This window comes from Eulemur rufifrons, chromosome 6, assembly GCF_041146395.1.
Source record: "Eulemur rufifrons isolate Redbay chromosome 6, OSU_ERuf_1, whole genome shotgun sequence".
NCBI classification, from domain to species: domain Eukaryota; kingdom Metazoa; phylum Chordata; class Mammalia; order Primates; family Lemuridae; genus Eulemur; species Eulemur rufifrons.
Window position 1 is genome coordinate 62,298,408 of NC_090988.1, and position 19,964 is coordinate 62,318,371.

At 36.2% G+C, this 19,964-nt stretch overlaps 1 protein-coding gene across 4 annotated transcripts in view; it reads left to right on the top strand.

Annotated features, from left to right (window-relative positions):
* Window positions 1-528: 528 nt before the first annotated feature.
* The window catches only part of USP47 (ubiquitin specific peptidase 47), a 109,403-nt gene continuing 89,967 nt past the window's right edge, over window positions 529-19,964 (top strand). For all 4 annotated transcript variants that reach the window (XM_069471168.1, XM_069471169.1, XM_069471172.1 and 1 more), the window contains exon 1: window positions 529-748. In XM_069471168.1, the coding sequence (XP_069327269.1) occupies window positions 710-748 (39 nt within the window). In that variant the 5' untranslated portion in view covers window positions 529-709. The remainder of the gene's footprint in view (window positions 749-19,964) is intronic.

Below are 19,964 nucleotides of genomic sequence, written 5' to 3' on the forward strand. Positions count from 1 at the left end.
AAAGGGGGCAAATATAACGCTGTCCTTTCTGACCGGAAGGGCCGGAGTTGTGCCTGAGGGTGGAGGCCGGGCGGTAGCCCCTTCCCTACCAGAACAAGGCCAAGGGTGTTGAAGAGGGGGTGACGTTCAGGCACTTTGCTAATGGGAAGCGAGAAGAGCATGAGTGGCAGTGCCAGAGCAGGCGCTTTCGGCTTGAGTCTTTCTCTGCTGCGCGGGGAGTCGGAAGAGCCCGAGAAGGCATGGAGGACGCTGGGCCTGGTCCTTTCCCTGCCGGTAGAGGGAGTCCCGAGATGGAAGGTCCAGGTTTCCTCTAAGGAAAAGCCTTTGCATAGCCGCTTTATCAATTCTGCACATCCAGGGATAAGACCTGAGTGATTAGAAGCGAGCGAAAACTGCCTGCGCATCTCGGGCGCCCGGCGTCGGGCTCGGAGCCCGAGCTGCCGAATTCTCGCGAGAGCGGCCGCCGCCATTTTTCCATTGATTGCGGTGGGCTGGGGGAGGGGCCGACGACGAAGGCGGCGGCGGCGGCAGAGCCCTGGGTCGGTGTCTGCGCGCTGCTGTCTGAGGCCCAGGCTGAGGCCTCCGCGGTTGCTGTAACGCAGGCAGCGGAAAGGATGATTGCCGCTGCTATCCTCTCCTGAGGTATAGAGCCGCCGCCACCCTCCACCCTCCCCCGGCAGGGCGGAGAGGAGCGGCCGGAGTCTGAGCGATGGTGCCCGGCGAGGAGAACCAACTGGTCCCGAAAGAGGTGAGGGGCCAGCGGCGGAGGCTAGGCCCGAGGCCTACGGCCGCTCGAGGCAGCGCAGGCCCGGGCCAGGGGTCGGCTGCGGGCTCGGCTTGGGTGCGGGCTCGGCTGTGGGGGAAGGAGGAGGTGTGTGATGATGGGGGGCGGGGGGTGGGCGGTATGGTGGGTGCGGCGAGCAGTTGGGAGACCCACTGGGGCCAGGGGGCCAGGGAGCCAGGGAGCAGAGACCTCCCCCCTCGGGTGTGTGGGGCTGTACGCATAAAGGAGCGGACGGGAAGGAATCGGGTCGTGCTTTGGGGGAGAAGGTGGGCTTTGAAGTACTAATTTAACATGTCGAGCCGAGAGAGAAAGAGAAGGAGAGAGATCATTTCGGAGAAAACATTCTGGAACGGTTGCCGATGGACACGGCAGGGTGACGGTGCTTCTGGTTTTGACAGTGGCAGTGTGTAGCTTTCAGGGCTTGTGAAATCTACACCCAAGTGTGATCTGTGGGAGGACAGAGTTAACTGTTACGACTTTTTTCAACTCTCGTTACTTGGTAGTACTATTGGCCTGCCTAAATGGGGCCTACCAAAGATCGTTGAAAAGTAGTAAATGGGACTTTCATGTTAAGGAAGGAGATAGGGGAACATTACCATATGGAAAGCTGAACTATTTTCTTGAGGTTGGATTGTGTATGCCAATTTGAGTGACTTCTTGAATTCTTAAAAGCAAATGATATGAGAGGCCTTGAGTTTTTGGCTTCTCTTGAATAGTAGTAGAAGATTAAGAGTAGAATACACCACTTGGCCGGTGAATTTCAATATATTAATAGTATCTCTGTTGGCTTTATAAATATCTTCAGCATATTCAAACGTGTATTTTTAACTGAGTGATCATCAGGCTAATGCTTTGGATTTTATTTCTAATATACGTTGAATAGAGGCAACTGTTGGGTTAAAATCAGCCATGTAGAATCTTGGTATTTATGAGTGATCATTACAAATTCTTAATTTTTCTTTGCCTTTTTAGTTGTTTTGTAGCAGTTCTTTGCTGCTTAAGCAAGCGCTGACACTATGCAAAAGTAATATTATTGGAGTTATATACCTATATGATGCAAATATTTTCCCACCTTTGTTAGATGGACAGTGATAGTTGTTTTGCAAGGACAGGTTTTTAAAGAGGCAGTATTTTTATATGTCAGTATTTACTCATCAAGCATCAACTGTGTGCAAAGCAGATAAACAGATGGATTAATCAGAATTCTTGCCTTGGGAACTTTTTAAGCTACTAAGAAAGGGAACACTAGTATTTGTGGAGCTCCAATTAGGGACATGGTACTTTACCACTTAAGTAATTCTTATGCAAGGAAGGAAGTGATAGGTGCTCTAAGAAAGGTATAAACATGTATTTCCTTTTAGAGCTACTTATTGCTGATTTTCATTCTTATTAAAAGCAAAGTTAATCCTTTCTTAATTTTTTGGCCATTAGAAAATATTACATAGGTGGAACTCTGCTTTAAGAAAACCCAACATTAGATTTATTTCCTTAATAATTTGATTTATAGAAAATATGATATAGATACACAGCTTTGCAGAAACATACCTGTTTTGTAAAAGCTGATACTGCAGTGCTGCTTTTATCTTTTGGAAGTTTAAAGTTTAAATGCCTCTTTAAGACTAACTCCCTTACCTAAGGCTTCAAACTCATTACAACTTTTTTTTTTCTATTTTTTCTGGACCACATCCCCTTTTTATTGCTAGTCTCATCTTTGGTCTTCTTTTTCCCTGGTTCCTTTCATGGTTCCTTGAAGTATGCATAGTATGCTCAAATCTTAAGACTGTCACTTAAGGTCCTTGCCCTTTTTAGCTAGCCAATTTGTTTTTTCTTCTTTCATGGCCATACTCATTCTTCGTCCTGGTGGTTCCCTCCACTTCCATATTTGCCTCTGGATTATTGGAAGCTGTTCCTGAAGGTCACCAGTGATCTTTTAAATGACCAAATTCATTAGCTTTTTTTTTCTTGCCTCTCCTCCTCTGAATTTTCTGTAGCGTTTGATACTTTAAAAAAAAAATCCTTGATTTTAGTAATAGTGGTCATTTTCCTACCTGTTAGTCCTATCTGCCCCCTTGTTTAGTCAAGGCCTTTCTCTTCTCTTTTGTGTTCTTAATTAGCACTTTTGTTTGATCTTTGAAGTCCCCTGACCCTTTTAAGTGACACAGTGCTGAAGCTGAGAGAGCTGCATAGTGATCATCTAGTAAGTTAACCTTCACTTTACAGGGCCAGAGGGTTGTAAGTCACTGACTTATTTATTCGTGGTCAAATAATGCATAAATGGCAGAGCTAGGACTAGAACTCACGTTCCCTTCTACTATTCCCTTGATTATACTCTATTTTACAGATCCCTCCATGTAACTTAGAGGCTCTGTAAGAATAGTTGTAACTCTCTAAGTTACATGTACTGTGTGAAAATAAATTGTGAAATTAAAAAATTTCTCGAGTCCGTTCTATTGGCTTATTATCTACATTCTAGAAGTTTTTTTGAGGACCCATGTATGGGGAACCTCTGACCCCTCCTAGGTTTAGATCTTTAGATATGTATATATGTGGGTGGATGTGTGGGTGTGTATAGTTGTTCAGTGAATAATATGTTATTCTGGTCCCTGAAACTCAAGGACAGAGGTACCTTGAGGACTGCTGGAGAAGGCAGCTTAGTGTAGTACAGGGATTGGCAAACCATAGCCCATGAGCCAAATCCAGCTCATAGCCCATTTTTGTATGGCCCACGAGTTAATGATTTTTACATCTTCAAATTGTTGAAGAAAAAAATCAAAATAATAATAATACTTTGTGACCCATGAAAATATATGAAATTCAAATTTCAGTACTGGAACAGACGTGCCATTTATTTACTATTTTCAATGGCTACAGCAGCAGAGTTGAGTACTTAGTTGCTACAGAGACTGTGTGCAGGATAAATTTGAAACAACTTAGCTTGGTATTCAAGGCCCAGTACAGTTGATTCCGACCACAACCTGCCCTACCAGCTTATCTCTTCTTCCATGAAACAAGTTTTTAATGTAGCCAAACAGGTTTCTGTCTAACTTGCTTTTCACTTATATTTGTGCTGTCCCCTTTTTCTTACTTCTCTCCACCTGTTCAAAACCTTCATATTTTTTTCATAAGTACCTCATATCTCATTTGTTGTAAAAAGCCTTTTTTGACCATTTTAACCTTAGGGGTTTCTCCCTCTTAGAAGACCTTTATATATGAATATAATTAATTTGACAATTAATACATAGTGCTTTGCAACACGTGTTATGGTCTCAAACAGTAATACGTATTTTGTATATTATCTGTTGTATATTTCTTGACAACAGAGATTTTTGTGTGTGAGTGTCTTTCTCTTTGCTTTTTGTTTTTATGTATATTATATTATAGGTCTAGGACAGTGTTCTTCCGGAGCAGATATGCAGTAAATATTCATTGATGTGGTCACAGTGTAAGCAAACTTAGAATTCTAACCGATTATCCTGTGCTTGGCAGGTTTTCCACAGCATCTTTAACAAGCTATTTTCCAACTTTTGCTTTAATACATACCTTCATGACTAATCTCTCATAATATCTTTCTCTTAGAAGAGATCTGTTATTTTAAGTTTTTGAGTTGAGAGAAGTCTAGATCTCTGTAGCTTTGGTACTTGCCTCTGTCTGGACAATACAGAAAGCATGGGGAGCAGGAGGGCTAACCCTTTCTGTTCTGAGTCTGAGCATCCTCAGTTCTTTAACCCTTTCTCAGTTGCTCTCTTTTGGACATAATCCAGAGTTTTTAGTATTCCTCCTAAATTGTACCCAGAAAGGGCAAAGAGAGTGTGATTATGTTCATTGTGGTGGACAACAAAGCTTTTTGCCTCACTGTTTCAGTCTGCTGTATGTCTTTGAATTGTGGTGTATTGATTTTGGCTTTGAGACCTCTTGTTTTTAATATCATCTCAGTTTTAATTATTATTTGGTTGTTTTATTATCCTGTTTCCTTATAAGGATTTGTGACATTAACATTTATTGAGTACTGTACTCTGCCATGTAGGGAAAACTTAGAATAGAAAAAATTCATTCTTCTCTCAAGTATCCAATAAAATAATTAAGGATAGGTCCTTATTTACTGATGCTTTTAAAATAATACTTTACACTGCACTATTTAAAATGGTGTCCGTGGAGTATATAAATAAAGAAAAGATGGAAAAAGTAAAAGAAAAAGAATAGAAATATAAATTTCTATATCTCAGTGGATTTTTTTCTCCTCTCTTTTACATGCAATAACTATGACTTCCATCTGGTTTTGGCATCTAATAATAATGATGATAGTAATAACCAATATTTATTGAGCACTTGTTTATATGCCTGATACTGTTGTACGTACTTTGTATGTATTAACTCATTGGAGCTTCACAATAACCTCACAACTACATAAGGGACATTGCTATTGAGAGATCCCCAAACTATAAACAACTTGTTTTTCACTTGTGTTGTCTGATTTCTTATAAAATCCATTCATCAATATCTACCATGGAATACATCAATCAAATGAATATTCCTTTAATTTTATTTCTCCTAATTGGATTACTTGAGGAAATGTGCTGCGATGATCATTCTTATTTTTGATGATTCTTTTAAAATGAGCCTTTTTCTTAAATTTGGGGTGTTGATTCTTCTTTACCAGTAAAAGGCAAGTTTGTTACATAACACCCATCAGTGTTTTAAATAAATTGTTTAATAAAAATATTTTAAATATCATTGGAAATGCTTATTTAATAAGGTAAAAACTGAATGCAGAGTTGTATATGATTCCAATTTTGTCAAGGAAAAATGGATAATTTAGGGTTGTATGCATTGAAAGATCAGAAAAACTATACTAAAATATCAACCGATTGCTTGTTCTGGATATTTGGATTATTGGAGTATATCTAGATTTTCTCATTTCAAAAATGAGAATGTACATTGTTAAAAAAAATTGAGATTCTGTGTAGTTTTTGAGGTAGTTATTTGCACTGTGTTGTATTTTTTTATGCTAATGGCTTTTTTTTTTTTTTTTTTTTTTTGAGACAGAGTCTCACTTTGTTGCCCAGGCTAGAGTGAGTGCCGTGGCGTCAGCCTAGCTCACAGCAACCTCAAACTCCTGAGCTCAAGGGATCCTCCTGTCTCAGCCTCCTGAGTAGCTGGGACTACAGGCATGCACCACCATGCCCGGCTAATTTTTTCTATATATATTTTTAGCTGTCCATATAATTTCTTTCTATTTTTAGTAGAGATGGGGTCTCGCTCTTGCTCAGGCTGGTCTCGAACTCCTGAGCTCAAACGATTCGCCCACCTCGGCCTCCCAGAGTGCTAGGATTACAGGCGTGAGCCACCGCGCCCGGCCGTATGCTAATGGCTTTTATTCCGTGCCTCTTACTGTGTATACTTGCCTTGAGTAATCTGATCGTATGGCTTCAGCCTTTGCTTGTGATTTACACTTTTGTGTCTCCAGCCCTGACCTCTCTTCTAGATTCACATTTCCATCTGCGTACTGGATATCTCTACTTGGTTGTACTCTAGAACCCACAAATTAAATATAGGTAATATCAAGTTTATTTCTCTTCTTTCCTCACAACCTAATTCTTTGTGTTCTCCTGTTTCAGTTAGTGTTGTCACCATCTGTTTATTTGCTTAACTTAGACCAGTTTTTTGACTCCCCATTTTTCCTTTTTCTCACTTATAAAATATCTCTGTACCGTTACCATGTCTCTGCCTCTACCTAATTACAGTATTTTCTCAATCAAATGTAGCTGTTCTAAATGGTCACTCTGCTTCCAGGCTCTTTCCCCACAGCTGCCAGAGTTACTTTCTAAAACAGATGAGTTGTGTTCCTTTTCCTTGGGGGCAATAAAGAAAATAAATAAATAAAACAGATGAGAATATGATTGACCTGCTTTTACATTTATAATTATTATCCTCTGATTGCAAATTCAGTAATAGTTACTAATAAATACTATGTGCCAGACACTATGCTTACCAATTTACATACATTGTCTCAATCCATATAACAGCCCTTTAAGGCAGCTATTCGTCTTCATTATCCATTTTACAGAGGAAGAAACTAAGGCTTAAAGAGGTTAAGTAGCTTGCTCAAAGTTATATAGCTGTTTGATTCTAAATCAAGGTGGCCTCAACCAGTAGGAAAGTCCTTGATAATTTGGACTCAATTGATTTTTTTAAATTTAATTTTTATCAAAGTTATACATGCACATATTTGTAAGAGTTAAGTATCTCTGCAGAACTACAGGTATGTATCACTTAATGATGGGGATATGTTCTGAGAAATGCTACATTAGATTCCTTGTGTGAACATCATCGAGTGAACTTACACAAACCTAGATGGTGTGGTAGCCTACTACACACCCAGGCTTTATGGTATAGTCAATCTATTTCTCCTAGGCCACGAACCTGTACAGTATGTTACTATACAGGATACTATAAGCAATTGTAACACAATGGTGAGTATTTGTATATCTAAACATATGTAAACATAGAGAAGGCACAGTCAAAATATGGTATAATCTTATGGGACCACCATCATATATGTGGTCCATTTTTGACCAAAACATAGTTATATGGCCCGTGATTGTATTTATAAAACCAGTAGTCCTCCGGAAATTTCTCCTCTCCCTCATTTCAGGGTTTCTAGAGGCAAACATTTTCAACTCATGTTTTTGATACTTATCTCCATATTTCAGACTAGCATTTTTATAGTGCCCCTTCTTGATTTTTCAGTTTAAGGTATTATCTACTGACATCCCACAATGGAAGATGAGGTTTAACTGCTATCCCCAACCACACGCAGACACACTTCTCAACCCTGTTCAATCTTTTCAATATTGTCATACTGTAAATTATTTGGATATGTCAGTGTTTCAAAGTTTATATCACTGTGACTATGAACTGTTCATAGCTGAGCCATGTAGTTTACTATGATTATTTTCCTTTCCTGTACAACTTTTTGTTTTCCCTGAGTTAATAATTTTTTAAGAATTTGCTTTGCTTTGTTTTCTGTATACTTATTAATTTAGCCAAGTGGTTAATAACTGAGGGTCATTTTCTCCCGTTTGACAATGTTTAGGGAGGGGAGGGGGTGCAGGTGTGTTCTACTGACATCTAGTGGGTAGAAGCCAGGTGTGCTGCCAAACATCCTACACTGCTCAGGACAGCCTCCCACAACAAAGAACTATGTGGCCCACAGTGTCAATAGTGCCCATGTTGAGAAGCCCTGAGTTAGCCCAAACCCTCTCTCGAGGGTATAAATCTCCTCTTATGTTCACACCTCCCAGTTTTGACTTTGTGAGGGCCTTTTGACCTGCTCTGTTCCAAACTTGTTAAATCTAGAACTTCTGTGCAGCTGTTGTATTGGATTTGCTTTACTGTCATCTCAGTGATTCTTCTCAGTTCTGTCTTGTATTGGAGCCCCCCTTTTCTGATGTCTTCCTCCTCCTTTGTTTGCTTTCTCATTTTGAAGGACCACTTTCAATAATTTTCTGCATGAGATATAATTTTTTCAAGACCTGAATGTCTGAAAATGTTGTTTCTCCCCTCTTGTCTTATAGGTAGTTTGGCTGGAAAGAGAATTCTGTGTCAGAAATAATTTTTCTTAGAATTTTGAAGACATTGCCCTACTGTCTTCTATTTTTCCATGTTGCTGTTGAGATCAGATGCCTAGAAGACTCTTTTCCACTATTTTGAATTTTTTTTTTCTTTCTGGAAGCTTGGATAATCTTTGTCTCTGGAGCTCTGAAATTCTAGTATTACGTAGATTGGTATAGGTCTGTTTTTATCCTTTTTGCTAGGTTCAGGGTAGTCTTGTTCAATCTGGAATTTATCTCATTAATTCTGGAAATTTTTCTTAAACAGTTTTTTTGTTTTCCTTTCCTTTATTTTCTCTGTTCTCTCTCTCTTGAATTCCTGTTGTTTAGCTGTTGGGCCTACTGACTGGTTTCTCTAATTTTCTTGTCTGTCTTCATCTATTTTCCATTTTTTTCTTTTTTTCTCTGCTTTCTGGGGGACATTTCTCAACTTTGTCTTCCAATTCTTCTAAAGTTTTATTTCTGATATGTATAATTTCCAAGCACTCTTTTTTTTCTGAAAAGATTTTTAAATAATATCCTGTGTTTTATGGATATATTGTCTTATCTCTCTTAGGAAATATTGGCAGTTTTCTTCTCTGCATATTCTTTCTTTCATCCAAATTTCCTTTTTCTGTTTATTTGCTTTTCGCATTTTCTTTTATATTAGCTGCTTTCCTTAGATACCCGATGATCCTTGAAAGTCCATGCTTATGCAAGAGAGAAGCCTTAAAAAGCTGCATGGAAGGTCTGTCATTGGGTGATGATGGTTTTCCCTATAGGGTACATCTGGATAATTTCCATACAGACTCCCAGCATCTTAGTCCACTTGGGCGGCTGCTATAGCAAAAACCATAAACTGGGTGGGTTATAAGCAACAAAAATTTATTTCATATAGTTCTGGAGGCTGGGAAGTCCAAGATAAAGGTGTTGGGAGATTTGATATCTGATGAAGGCCTGCTTCCTGGCTCATAGAGCAGCATCTTCTTGCTGTGTTCTGGAGGAAGAGGACAAGGCACCTCTTTGGGAACTCTTTTATAAGGGCTCTATCTCATTTACAAGGGCTCTGTCCTTATGATCCAAACACCTTCCAAAGGTCCCACCTCCTAATATCATCATATTGGTGATTAAAGTTCAACATGTGAATTTTTAGCAAGTAGGGCGACACAAACATTCAGATCATAGCACCCAGTGAGACATCTTTTTTCTTGTGCTGGGTTGATTTCCCAGAAAATACTTGACCTTTTGCCAGAAGAGCACAGGCGTGGAGACTGGGTAGAAAAAGAGGTTATGGGTCTCATCATTAAGTATGCAGATAAACTTACACTTAATTCTTTAGTTTTTGGTATGGCACCCTTCAAATTTAATTGAGTATGGTGTCCTCTAGTCCAGCTGTACCCTGTTATATGCTCCTCAGAGATTGTTTAGTCTTTTGTCAGAAAGGGTTGAAAAGTAGAAGAGGTATCCGGAGGTTATTACTGCTCCTTAGATGTCTGTCATTCTCCTAGTTTGGACTCTACCCTCACTCCCAGAGTATCAGAAACTGCCAGTTCCTGAGCCTCTTGGTTTTTTTTTTTTTTCTTTCTTTTTTAAAATTTATTTATAGAAGAGTTGCAGAAAGAATATAAAGTTCCCACACACCCTTCACCCAGCTTCTCCTTAGCTTAACGTCTTATATAACCATAGAATAATTATCAAAAGTAAGAAATTAACCTTAGTATAACACTAACTACACTACAGAATTTATTCAGGTTTTAGCAGTCTTTCCACTAATGTCATTTTTTGTCCCAAGAACCAAATTCAGGATCCCACATTGCATTCAGTTGTCATGTCTCCTTAGTATTCTTTTATCTGTGATGATTTTTCTTTTCCTCCCTTTTCACGACCCTGACACTTTTGAAGAGTGCTTGCTGGTCAATTATTTTGTGGAATAGCCGTCAATTTGGGTTTTTTTTTTTTTTTTTTGATGCTTTCTCATGAATAAATTGAGGTTATGAATTAAAGAAAGAGAAGGCTGTCAGATGAGATATGTTCTTCTCAGTGCAGCCCCATGGAGGGGGCTGGGAGACATGATGTTGAAATGTACTACTGGTGATGTTAACCTTGATCATTTGGTTAAGGTGGTGTCTGCTAGGTTTCTCCACTGTAAAGTTAATATTTTCCCATTTAATTATTACTTAATACTTTGAGGCCATGCAAATATCCTGTTTCTTCTTAAATTTCTGCCCACTAATGTTATCATCTATCTTTGATCTTGTCTGTAGCAGTTTATTACTGTGGCATAGTAATAGTGATTTTTGTATTTCTCTCATTATTTCTACATTTATTAATTGGAATTTTTCTATGAGGAGGAGTTGTCTCTTCTCACCCATTCATTACTTAATTATTTATATCAGTGTGGACTTATGGATGTTTATTCTTTGGATTGTAACCCAATATTATCGTTACTTATTTTGTTACTCAAACTATTCTAATTTTGGCCAGTGGGAGCTCTTTCTGGTTGGCTTCTGTACTCATCCTTGTTTTTTGAGCACTTTTCTACTTTCTGGCACCACATAATGCTCCAGCCCATCTAATATTCTTCCTCCCCCTTCCTTGGAATCAACCACTTCCACTTCTCCAAGGAGTTTAGAGGTCTTTTATTGTACTAAATGTAAATGTGATATAAACCAGGTGTCTTTGACTTTCCTCTAGGTTAACGTGGGATTCAGCCTTCTCAGGTGTATTTCTGTTATTTATAGGTTTATAGTCTTTCAAAAATTTCTTTACTCTCTTGTTTTAGAAATATTTTGGGAGGCATCAGAGCTAAATGCTTATATTTAATCTATCCTTTTTAACCAGAAATTGCTAACTTAATGTTTTTGTCTCTTGCCCCAAGTCAATTTTGTTTGAATCACATTCCACTACATTAGTTGCTAGTCCCCAGATGTGCTATTAATATATATGTTCATGTGTCACTTCTATGCCCTTGCCCTGAGTGAATACTATGAAGTATTTCTGTCACCTAGTTTTTAGAAGTTTTAAAGGGGAAAATTTTGATTTTACATAAAAACTACTATTTAAGTAATTAGGATTCCTGCCTCTTTTTTATTTTCCCTTTTTTGGATTAGTCACATAAATTTCTTGAGTCTTAGTGCTCAGGTACTATAAATTTTTGCCAAGCTGGAGGGAAAGGGATTTGTACATTTCCAGAGTAGTAGAGTACCATGGTAGCCCAAGTTGGAAAGAAAAGGGTACATCCAAAATAAGGGTTGCAAAAAACATAGCATTAAATACATACTTAAAAACCTACTGTAAATTTAAGTTTTAAAAAACACCCACTTTTAAAATAAATTCATTGGTCCATAAATTATGGACCTTTTTCAGTTAAGGCAGTGTGTTCAGGTGTCATGATATGTAGAGGCATATTCTTTAATGAAGTTTTTTACACAGATTTTAAAATGTTCTCTCTGGGTATTGCTGGCTTAAAAATCTAATGTATAGACTTTCTTCATTATAAAGAAAGTCTAGCAAAATTATTGTGATTGGCCATGATGGCAAATGATTGACAAAAAGCTTGTGATCTTTCACGTCCAAATTTTTAAAGAGCATATTTTTTTTTTCCCTGAGCCTAGTTTTCTACTGGTATAGTGTAAGAATGGATAGATACAGTTGTAGTGTATGTGAACAGATGTCTTTTGGCTGCCTTACGGCATACTTTGCCTACTTCCGTTTAGTTTGTCTCTAGATGTGGGAGCAATAATAATTGCCCTATTCTTTCATATAATGGAACTAAACTGAACCATAAAATAGCCATATCCATAAAATAGCCACGGATATGAACATTTTCATTTATGCAAAATTGTTGATATAATCCACTATTGAGAGATTACAGTTTTTATGAAAATTACTGAGATATACGTCTCCAATTTTGATGTTCTTTAAAACATGCTCTTAAAATACTACTCAACCAGCAAAATCCAGCCTCTCTTCCTACATGAAAATTTTCCTCTTCTCCTCTCTTAACCTAATTTCATTTTCTTAACCTGAAATTCTATAGCACTGTCTTTTGGCATTAGAAAAATTCTGTGTCTTTATTATAAGTTGTTATTTGTGTTAATGCTTTTATTAGATTAGAAGTTCCTCAAAGTCAGGACACCACAGCCAGAGTCCCTAGGTTCACATACCAGCTGTGTGACCTTGGGCAAGTTACTTAACCTTTCAGTACCTTAGTTAAATAAGGATAATTGTAACTAGCGTCGTTGGGAAGATTAAGTGAGTTAATACATGTAACGTGTCTTGCATATAATAAGCACTCCATAGATGTTAGCTGTTACTACCTTCTGCTGCTACCTTCATAACTGTTAATACCTTCATTGTTACGTTGTCTCTACAGGCCAGCACAGCGTGCTGCACATTGTTGTCCAATAAATATTTGTTGAGTAAATGTGGGGAGTTAGCTACGCTCCCCACAAAAGTTTGGGTCACTCAGACAGGGGTTGTCACAAAGGATGAAAAAATAGTAGGAAACAGAAATAAAAATAATACACAGAGCCAAAGATATAGTTTATAAAGTAAAGATTTATGAAAATAGATAAAGCAGGATGCCTGGAAGGTTACATCTCTTCCCGCGGAAATGCAACCAAGACTGAAGTTTTACACAGACACTTATAACACTGGTACAGTTTTTCGGTTGCCAAGGGTAACGGGATTTACATAATAATAGGTAGTTTGGTGTAGGGTCAAAGTCTTCTAAAAGGCTACTACAGATCCTTCAACTAACTCTATCTAGATGAACAATGAGCTATAAAATCTTTTTAGGGCAAACTTCTAAGTTTTATGATAAGGCTATTACTTTAGCAAAAACAGAGACATTGTGGCTCTGGTTATTGTGTATTAGAACAGAGATTTTAGAAGTCAGGTGTGAGCTGTCCCTTATGCTATTTACTTTAACCACATGGTTCCGTCTGGGCACAGCTCAGGCAGCATATATGATAATCAGCTCTCATCTCAGGTGGCCTATCTTGACCTGCTTTGTCTTTCAAAACAGGTGAGAGCCATAGGCCCCTATTGCAGTGTCTGCAGTGTCGCCTTGGAAAGCAGCTGCTACTGACCATTGAGACTGCCCTCCTGAGGCGAGGCAGCTTTTGATATGTGAACTAACACATTTACATTTTCCTTTAGGGCAAAGCCTTGCAAGACTTCTGAAATCGTATCTGTCTCTAAAAATATATGGGGCATTTCTATAAATCAGTATTTCTTAGGCTCAACAAGTAAATGAACACAAAGTCATATTTTAGTTATGCTAGTTGTTTGAAGTTACAGTTCTGATTACAACCTGTCAGCTACATATCTTAATGTTTATAGCACTGATGTTAAATAATTGTGAGATATGACAGGTTCTCTTATAGGGTCAATTAAGACCTATTGTTATTGCTTTAATTGAGAATTGGAAGATGTAACAAAGTGCAAGTATTAAGAGAAATTTTGAGTTGTTTAAGCTAATAAAGTCCTGAGAAAAATTCATTTAATATGTATACGTAGTTGTCAAAATAACTTACTAGATTAACAGATTACTTGTTTGTAAGGATTTAGTGTGAAATGTTATTTTAAAGCAGGATCCATGTTAAGACTAATTTGTTTCTGAGAGAATTTTATGTGTTTGATAATTCTGATTTTCTATAACTCTGGAGTAGAACCAGTAGATGTGGATGGAAAAGACTTTCTTTCCCTTTCATTTGTATTACTGATTGTGCTTTAGATTTGATACTGTGTAGTTGACTGCTACAATATGCATATATTAAACACATATAGTGGCATTCCAGTAGAGAAAAATTAAGTAAGGGCTGTTAAGTGACATTAAGAAAAATGTCTAGAATTTAAATCTTTCTATATACAGTGAATCCAGTACCTTTGGTAAGATTGTAGATTTTAATTTAGGAAAACCATGAATCTCTCATTTATGACTTCAGTGAAATTTTCTAGGATAACCAAAACATTGTAGTTTGACTTAAATACCTTTGTTCTTTCAAATGATACCTATTTTTATTTAATCATCAATATACTTTAATTTTTCTTAGTGTAGGTTTCCAAGGCTCCTGATTCTGTAGAATTCATTCAGTTAAGCATTGAGTTAGTAGTTGTCAAGAACCAGAGTCTCAAAGATAAATAAGGAACACAGCTTAGTTTTAGATGCTAGTCTAGTCTAATGGAAGAGACAGACATGTGACTAGACAAATGTATAATATGAAAATAAAATGGGACCATAGAGGAGGGCATAGCCAACTTTATTTCTTGGATTCTGTGAGAATGTGACATTTGAACTAGATCACAAAGGATGACTTGATTATGTAGAGAAGGAGGGAAGAGCTTTCAGTTAGAAGGAATAGCATTTAAAACATGGAAGTTTGTAATGCATTTTAGACAGTGGAAAAAAACTTAGTTTAGATACATGGAGTGCCTGGGGTTAAATAAGAGAAGATAATTCTGACAGGTTGTGTCTAAAAATTCTGAAGGCTTTACATGCCTAGAAAAAGTTTAGATTTTTATTTTGTAGGCATTTAGGGGGCAAGAAATATATATATTTTTTTGTCCAAAAAAAGTTAACAGATTTGTTGATAGTTGCTAAAAAGTTTAATTGCTGAAACTGTTCATGGAAACATTTTTTACTTGCATGAGTGTCTTATGTCTCCCAAATTAATATTAAAAATTTACATACCAATGAAAGTGGGGGAAAACTTGCTAATGCTTTATTCTGTCACCTGTTTTTTCATTTACCACCATATAATTAGGTACTTTTTTGTTTTTAAGAATGAAATGTTTTCCATCATACTGCATCTTAGCACATTTTCTATGTTATCAGTTGTTTTGGCATGATGTCTTTTGGCATAATCGTTACATGTTTGGTATGGATAACACAAGTTGGTGTCTTCAAATTGGCTAACCAGATGGGTCTCGCTTGCCTCCAGAATACTGTCTACGAGCTGGACTCTGGGAGTATAGATCTGTTTTGAAGTCCCGAGCAATTTCTCACACTTGATGCTAAAAGGGAAGTTTGCAAGTGAGAAGTTCAGTGTACTTCTGATTTTCACTGAGAGCCACAGTACAAGGCCTGTAGTGATGTGGTTTCTTAACCTTTCTAGTATACAACACATTCTTGTGAGTGACTTTTGTAACTCATTGCTTCCTGAGTGCTTTACCACTGGCCTATTTGTGAGCATTTGGCTTGGTAGGAGCTGTAGGGAACTTACCCCCTCTCCTGCTTTTTGACTGAAATTCAGCAAGCTAGAGGCGGCATTGTGCCTCTGATGGTGGCAGTAGCAGCACAGGACTGAGAACACCACAAAGAATGTTTATAATTTGGGAATTAATAAAATCTTCCTAGGAATATCCCCAGTACTCCAAATAATATTTATTTAATCAAAAAGAGCTCTGGATTACAACCCCAGTTCCAAGTTGCATTAAAAATTAGAATTTTTATATGACTTATCTCCTATAAAAGATAACATGTTGGTTTGATAAATATAAACAAGCTATCAATGAATTTATGTACATTTCCTCCATTTTATAAAGTGTCTACCCTTTTATATGTTTAGGTATTTTAATTTTATTGTCTTTAAGTTTATACCAGGTTGTGTAATTTATTCTTTTATATCTGTTTATAGTACTTTGTGATAATGAAAGGAAAATGGTGAAAAAATTGATATGTAATAACCATGCCACTTATTAAAAGACATTTGAGAAATATTATTGTTTTAATTTTGACATTTTAAATTCACATGTCTTGAGCTATTTTTTACCATTACATTATTTACCAGTAACATAACATAAATGTGATTTTAAGAGTTCTAAGAAAAACAGACATGACACAAAAGTGTTTCTATAATTGAGTATTATGGTTTAAACACTGGAAGGGAGACTGTAATTAGGTATTACAGCACCTTCATTTTCTAGGTAAGAAAAACTATAAAGGCCATAAAATCTCAATGAGTTACTTAGGGTCAGTGGAAGAACTTGAATGAGACCATTTTTTAAAAGTCAGGTTTACTGAGATATAATTTACATAGAGTAAAAGTCACCCTTTAAGGCATACAGTTTTATAAATTTTAACACACTTATACAGTTGTATGACCACCACCATAATCCAGATATAGAATATTTACATCACCTCGAAAAAGTTCTCTCATGTCTCTTATAGTCAACCCCCTTTCCCAACCCAGGCTCTGGCAGCCACTGATCGATCTGTTTTCTGTCCTCATATTTTCCCTTTTCCAGGATATCATATAAAAGGAATCATATGGTATGTAGCAGTTTGAGTTGGACTTCTTTTACCTAGCATAAAGCACTTGAAATTCATCTAAGTTGTTTCTGTCTGCAGTCTGTCCCTTTTTATTTCTGAATGCCACAATTTGTTTACCCATTCACCAGCTGATGGACGTTTGGATTGTTTCTACTATTTGGTGATTCTGGATAAAACTACTATAAATATTTGTGTACAAGTATTTGGGTGGACATATGTCTTCATATGATAAGTGTATGTTTAACTTTGTAGGAAACTGCCAAACTCGTTTCTGAAATGGCTGTACCATTTTGTATTTTAGTCAGCAATGTATAAGAATTCCAGTTGCTCTGTGTCTTTGTTGGTACTTGGCAATGTCAGTTTTTGGGTTTTTTTAAGTTTAGTTTTGTTTTTTAACCATAAGTGTGTGGTGGTATCTCCTTGTTTTAATTTGCATTTCCCTAATAACTAATGATACAGAGAGTCTTTTCCTGTGCTTAAGACTCTGGTTTTTTATTAAGCTTAATCTAATACAGTTTATGCAAGTATTTTATGTTTAAGGTCTTGCCTAGGTACTGATAAGAGAGAGAGGAATAAGAAGAGAATCTCTTCTCAAGGAGTTTGTGATTTACATAGGGAAAACTGATAATGTTAAATAGTACTGGTTATACTTTTGGTAGGCTATTTAAGAAAGGGATTTGCATGATACCTGGTCTGGTAGAAAGGACAATGGTTTGGGAATCAGAAAACTCACTGGTTTGACTTTGCCTTAATTGCTTAACCTGTCTGGCTGGGTCTTTCTTTTTTCTTTTCTTTTTTTCTTCTTTCATCTGTCAAATGAGGGAGTGACACCATATAAGGTGTAAGAGTTGTCTCTAAATTATGTTTCTACATAAACTTTTTTTTCTCATGTAGGTTTTTAAACTTTGTGAGGCCATACAATCAGAAAACAAAAGATCTTTGCAGATTTTTTTCATCTGATGAAATTCCTCTTATCTGTACCCCCCAAAAGATAATATTTTGAAAATTTAAGTATTGAAATTATAATATAAATTTTATTACATATAAGAATTATATATTTCTGAAATATATTTTAAGGACAGTAACTGATAATTCTATAATAATACCTTACTTTTGTAAGGTATTATGATTTACAGAACATTTTTAAGAAGTTCTCTCTTTTTTGATAGAAAAACTCTGTGTGGAGGATATATTTACTTGTAGGATTCTGAGAGTCAGCGATAAATTCAGTGATTTGCATAGGATGACACAATTAAAAGAAAAGCAGCTACCTTAGCCTGAGGATTCTAGCCTAGATCTTTTGACTCTGCAGTCCGTTGTTCTCTTATCCCAAAGGCTACTCTAATAGGCAATAAAGTCTTTAGATAGTGTCTAGTAACCTTAACATTTTTTTCAATTGTATAATTTCATGTTCGGAGTATTATAAGAATGTAATATTTTTACTTTAAAATGATTCCATGCTTTTGAATAAAATGCACAGTAACAGATAATATAAACGAGCTCTTTTGATTTAGTAGTAATGCAATAGAACATTTAAAACACATAAACAAGTCAGTTGTTTCACAAGCTGAGTCACTGCTTGTCAACAGCAGCCTACGCAAAGAGGAAATCTTAGCTGTAATCAAAAATAAAGGTAACAGGAATAGTAAAGGACATATTATTTTGCCTCCTGAGTTAGTTAGTTTCTAAGTTTAGATACCTACAATATATTATTAGTGGGTTACCCATTGCCAATACTAGAACAACTAAGTAAGGTAGAAGTGGGAAGAGTGTTAGGATAGAGGTGAGAGGAAAAATAATGTCATTGCAGTTTTAATGTCACAAACATGTCAGTATTATAAAGTCATGATAAGGCCTGTATTATTCAGGAGACTGTGTTCAAATGTGACCTTCGACAGGCCACTTCAGGTTTCTGAATTTCTTTTTCTTCATCTGTAAAATAAAGAACTTGATCTGATGTTCAAAGGTCCATCCAGTTTTAAATATATTTCTGTCATGTGTGATGAGCCATCTACTGAATTGTTTTTTAGTTGTGAAATAGAATATGTTGATTGTGGTTAAATAGATTGTAAACTAGTCTTGCAAAGTTCTGAAACTTTACATTTTCTTACTAATTGAATGAGTGCTTCATGTAATTTGTTGCAACAGCTAAACATGAGTTACATAGGTTCAAAAGAGTTTTATGTATTTATTTTCTAATTGTAGTACTATGGGTTCTGGGAGCTTATTTTGTGACTATTTTAAGGAATGCAGATATGTGAGGGACACCCTAAGACTAAAGAAGAGGGCAGATACAAAAATACATATTTTTACAAAATTTTAAAAGCATACTCTATCCAAGTCAACCTAATTATATTTTATTACTTGTTTTTTATGCTTTATGATTCAGAAGCAAATGTCATACATTGACATGCAATTTATGTTATGTTGTTTATTAGTTTAAATTTAGAAAATCCATACCATGGTACATTGAACAACACCTGTTAATACAAATTAGTTTACTACAGAATTTATATTTAACTGGAATAATAAAGTAGAATCCACTTACAATTTTTTAATGCTTTGAACTAAACTTTTATGACAGGTACAAAGTCTTTTTTTTTAAATCTCATATATGAAGGTTTGAATTCAGAAAACGATTTAAAGCAGGGAGTAATTATCATCAAACTTCCTTTAAATAGAGTAAAAGCCCATATGACACTAAAAATTATTCAGAATTTAAAATTACTTTGCAAAATTTTCAGTTTCAAGATCAGTTTCTAGAAATTTACTTTAAAAGCTTTAAGGGCATAATTTAGGCTTCCCAAAGCATCAGCTGTAACAACACATGAAATTATTTTCTGAATGAATATATTTTGCTTAGGGAACTCTGTAAAGAACTTAGACTTTCTACTTCTGTGATTTATTTTTAGTAGTAAAGACTGTTAAAATAGCCATTTTTATTTCTTAGCTAAGCAGAATCATATATAAGCATCTGCTTATGTTTCTTACTATATACATTGTGGTTTTTATTCATATTCATGTTGTATCTTTATGATTTTCTGAAGTATTTATGTATTCCTGACCAGTCTCCTCACATTCTTTGACATGTTTTCTTTGAGAATGTAAAACACAAGATAAATTATATGTATTTTTAAAAAACTGATATGAATCCTAGATTTATAAAATGTAATACAATTTTTTTGAGAAATTTAAGCTTACAATTAAATATTCCTAATATGACAATGATGGAAAAGCTAGGGCTAAGACTGAGCCATATGGGGAATTTGTGGAGGGATACTAGTGGGAATGGAGTTGAAGATAAAGTGGATAC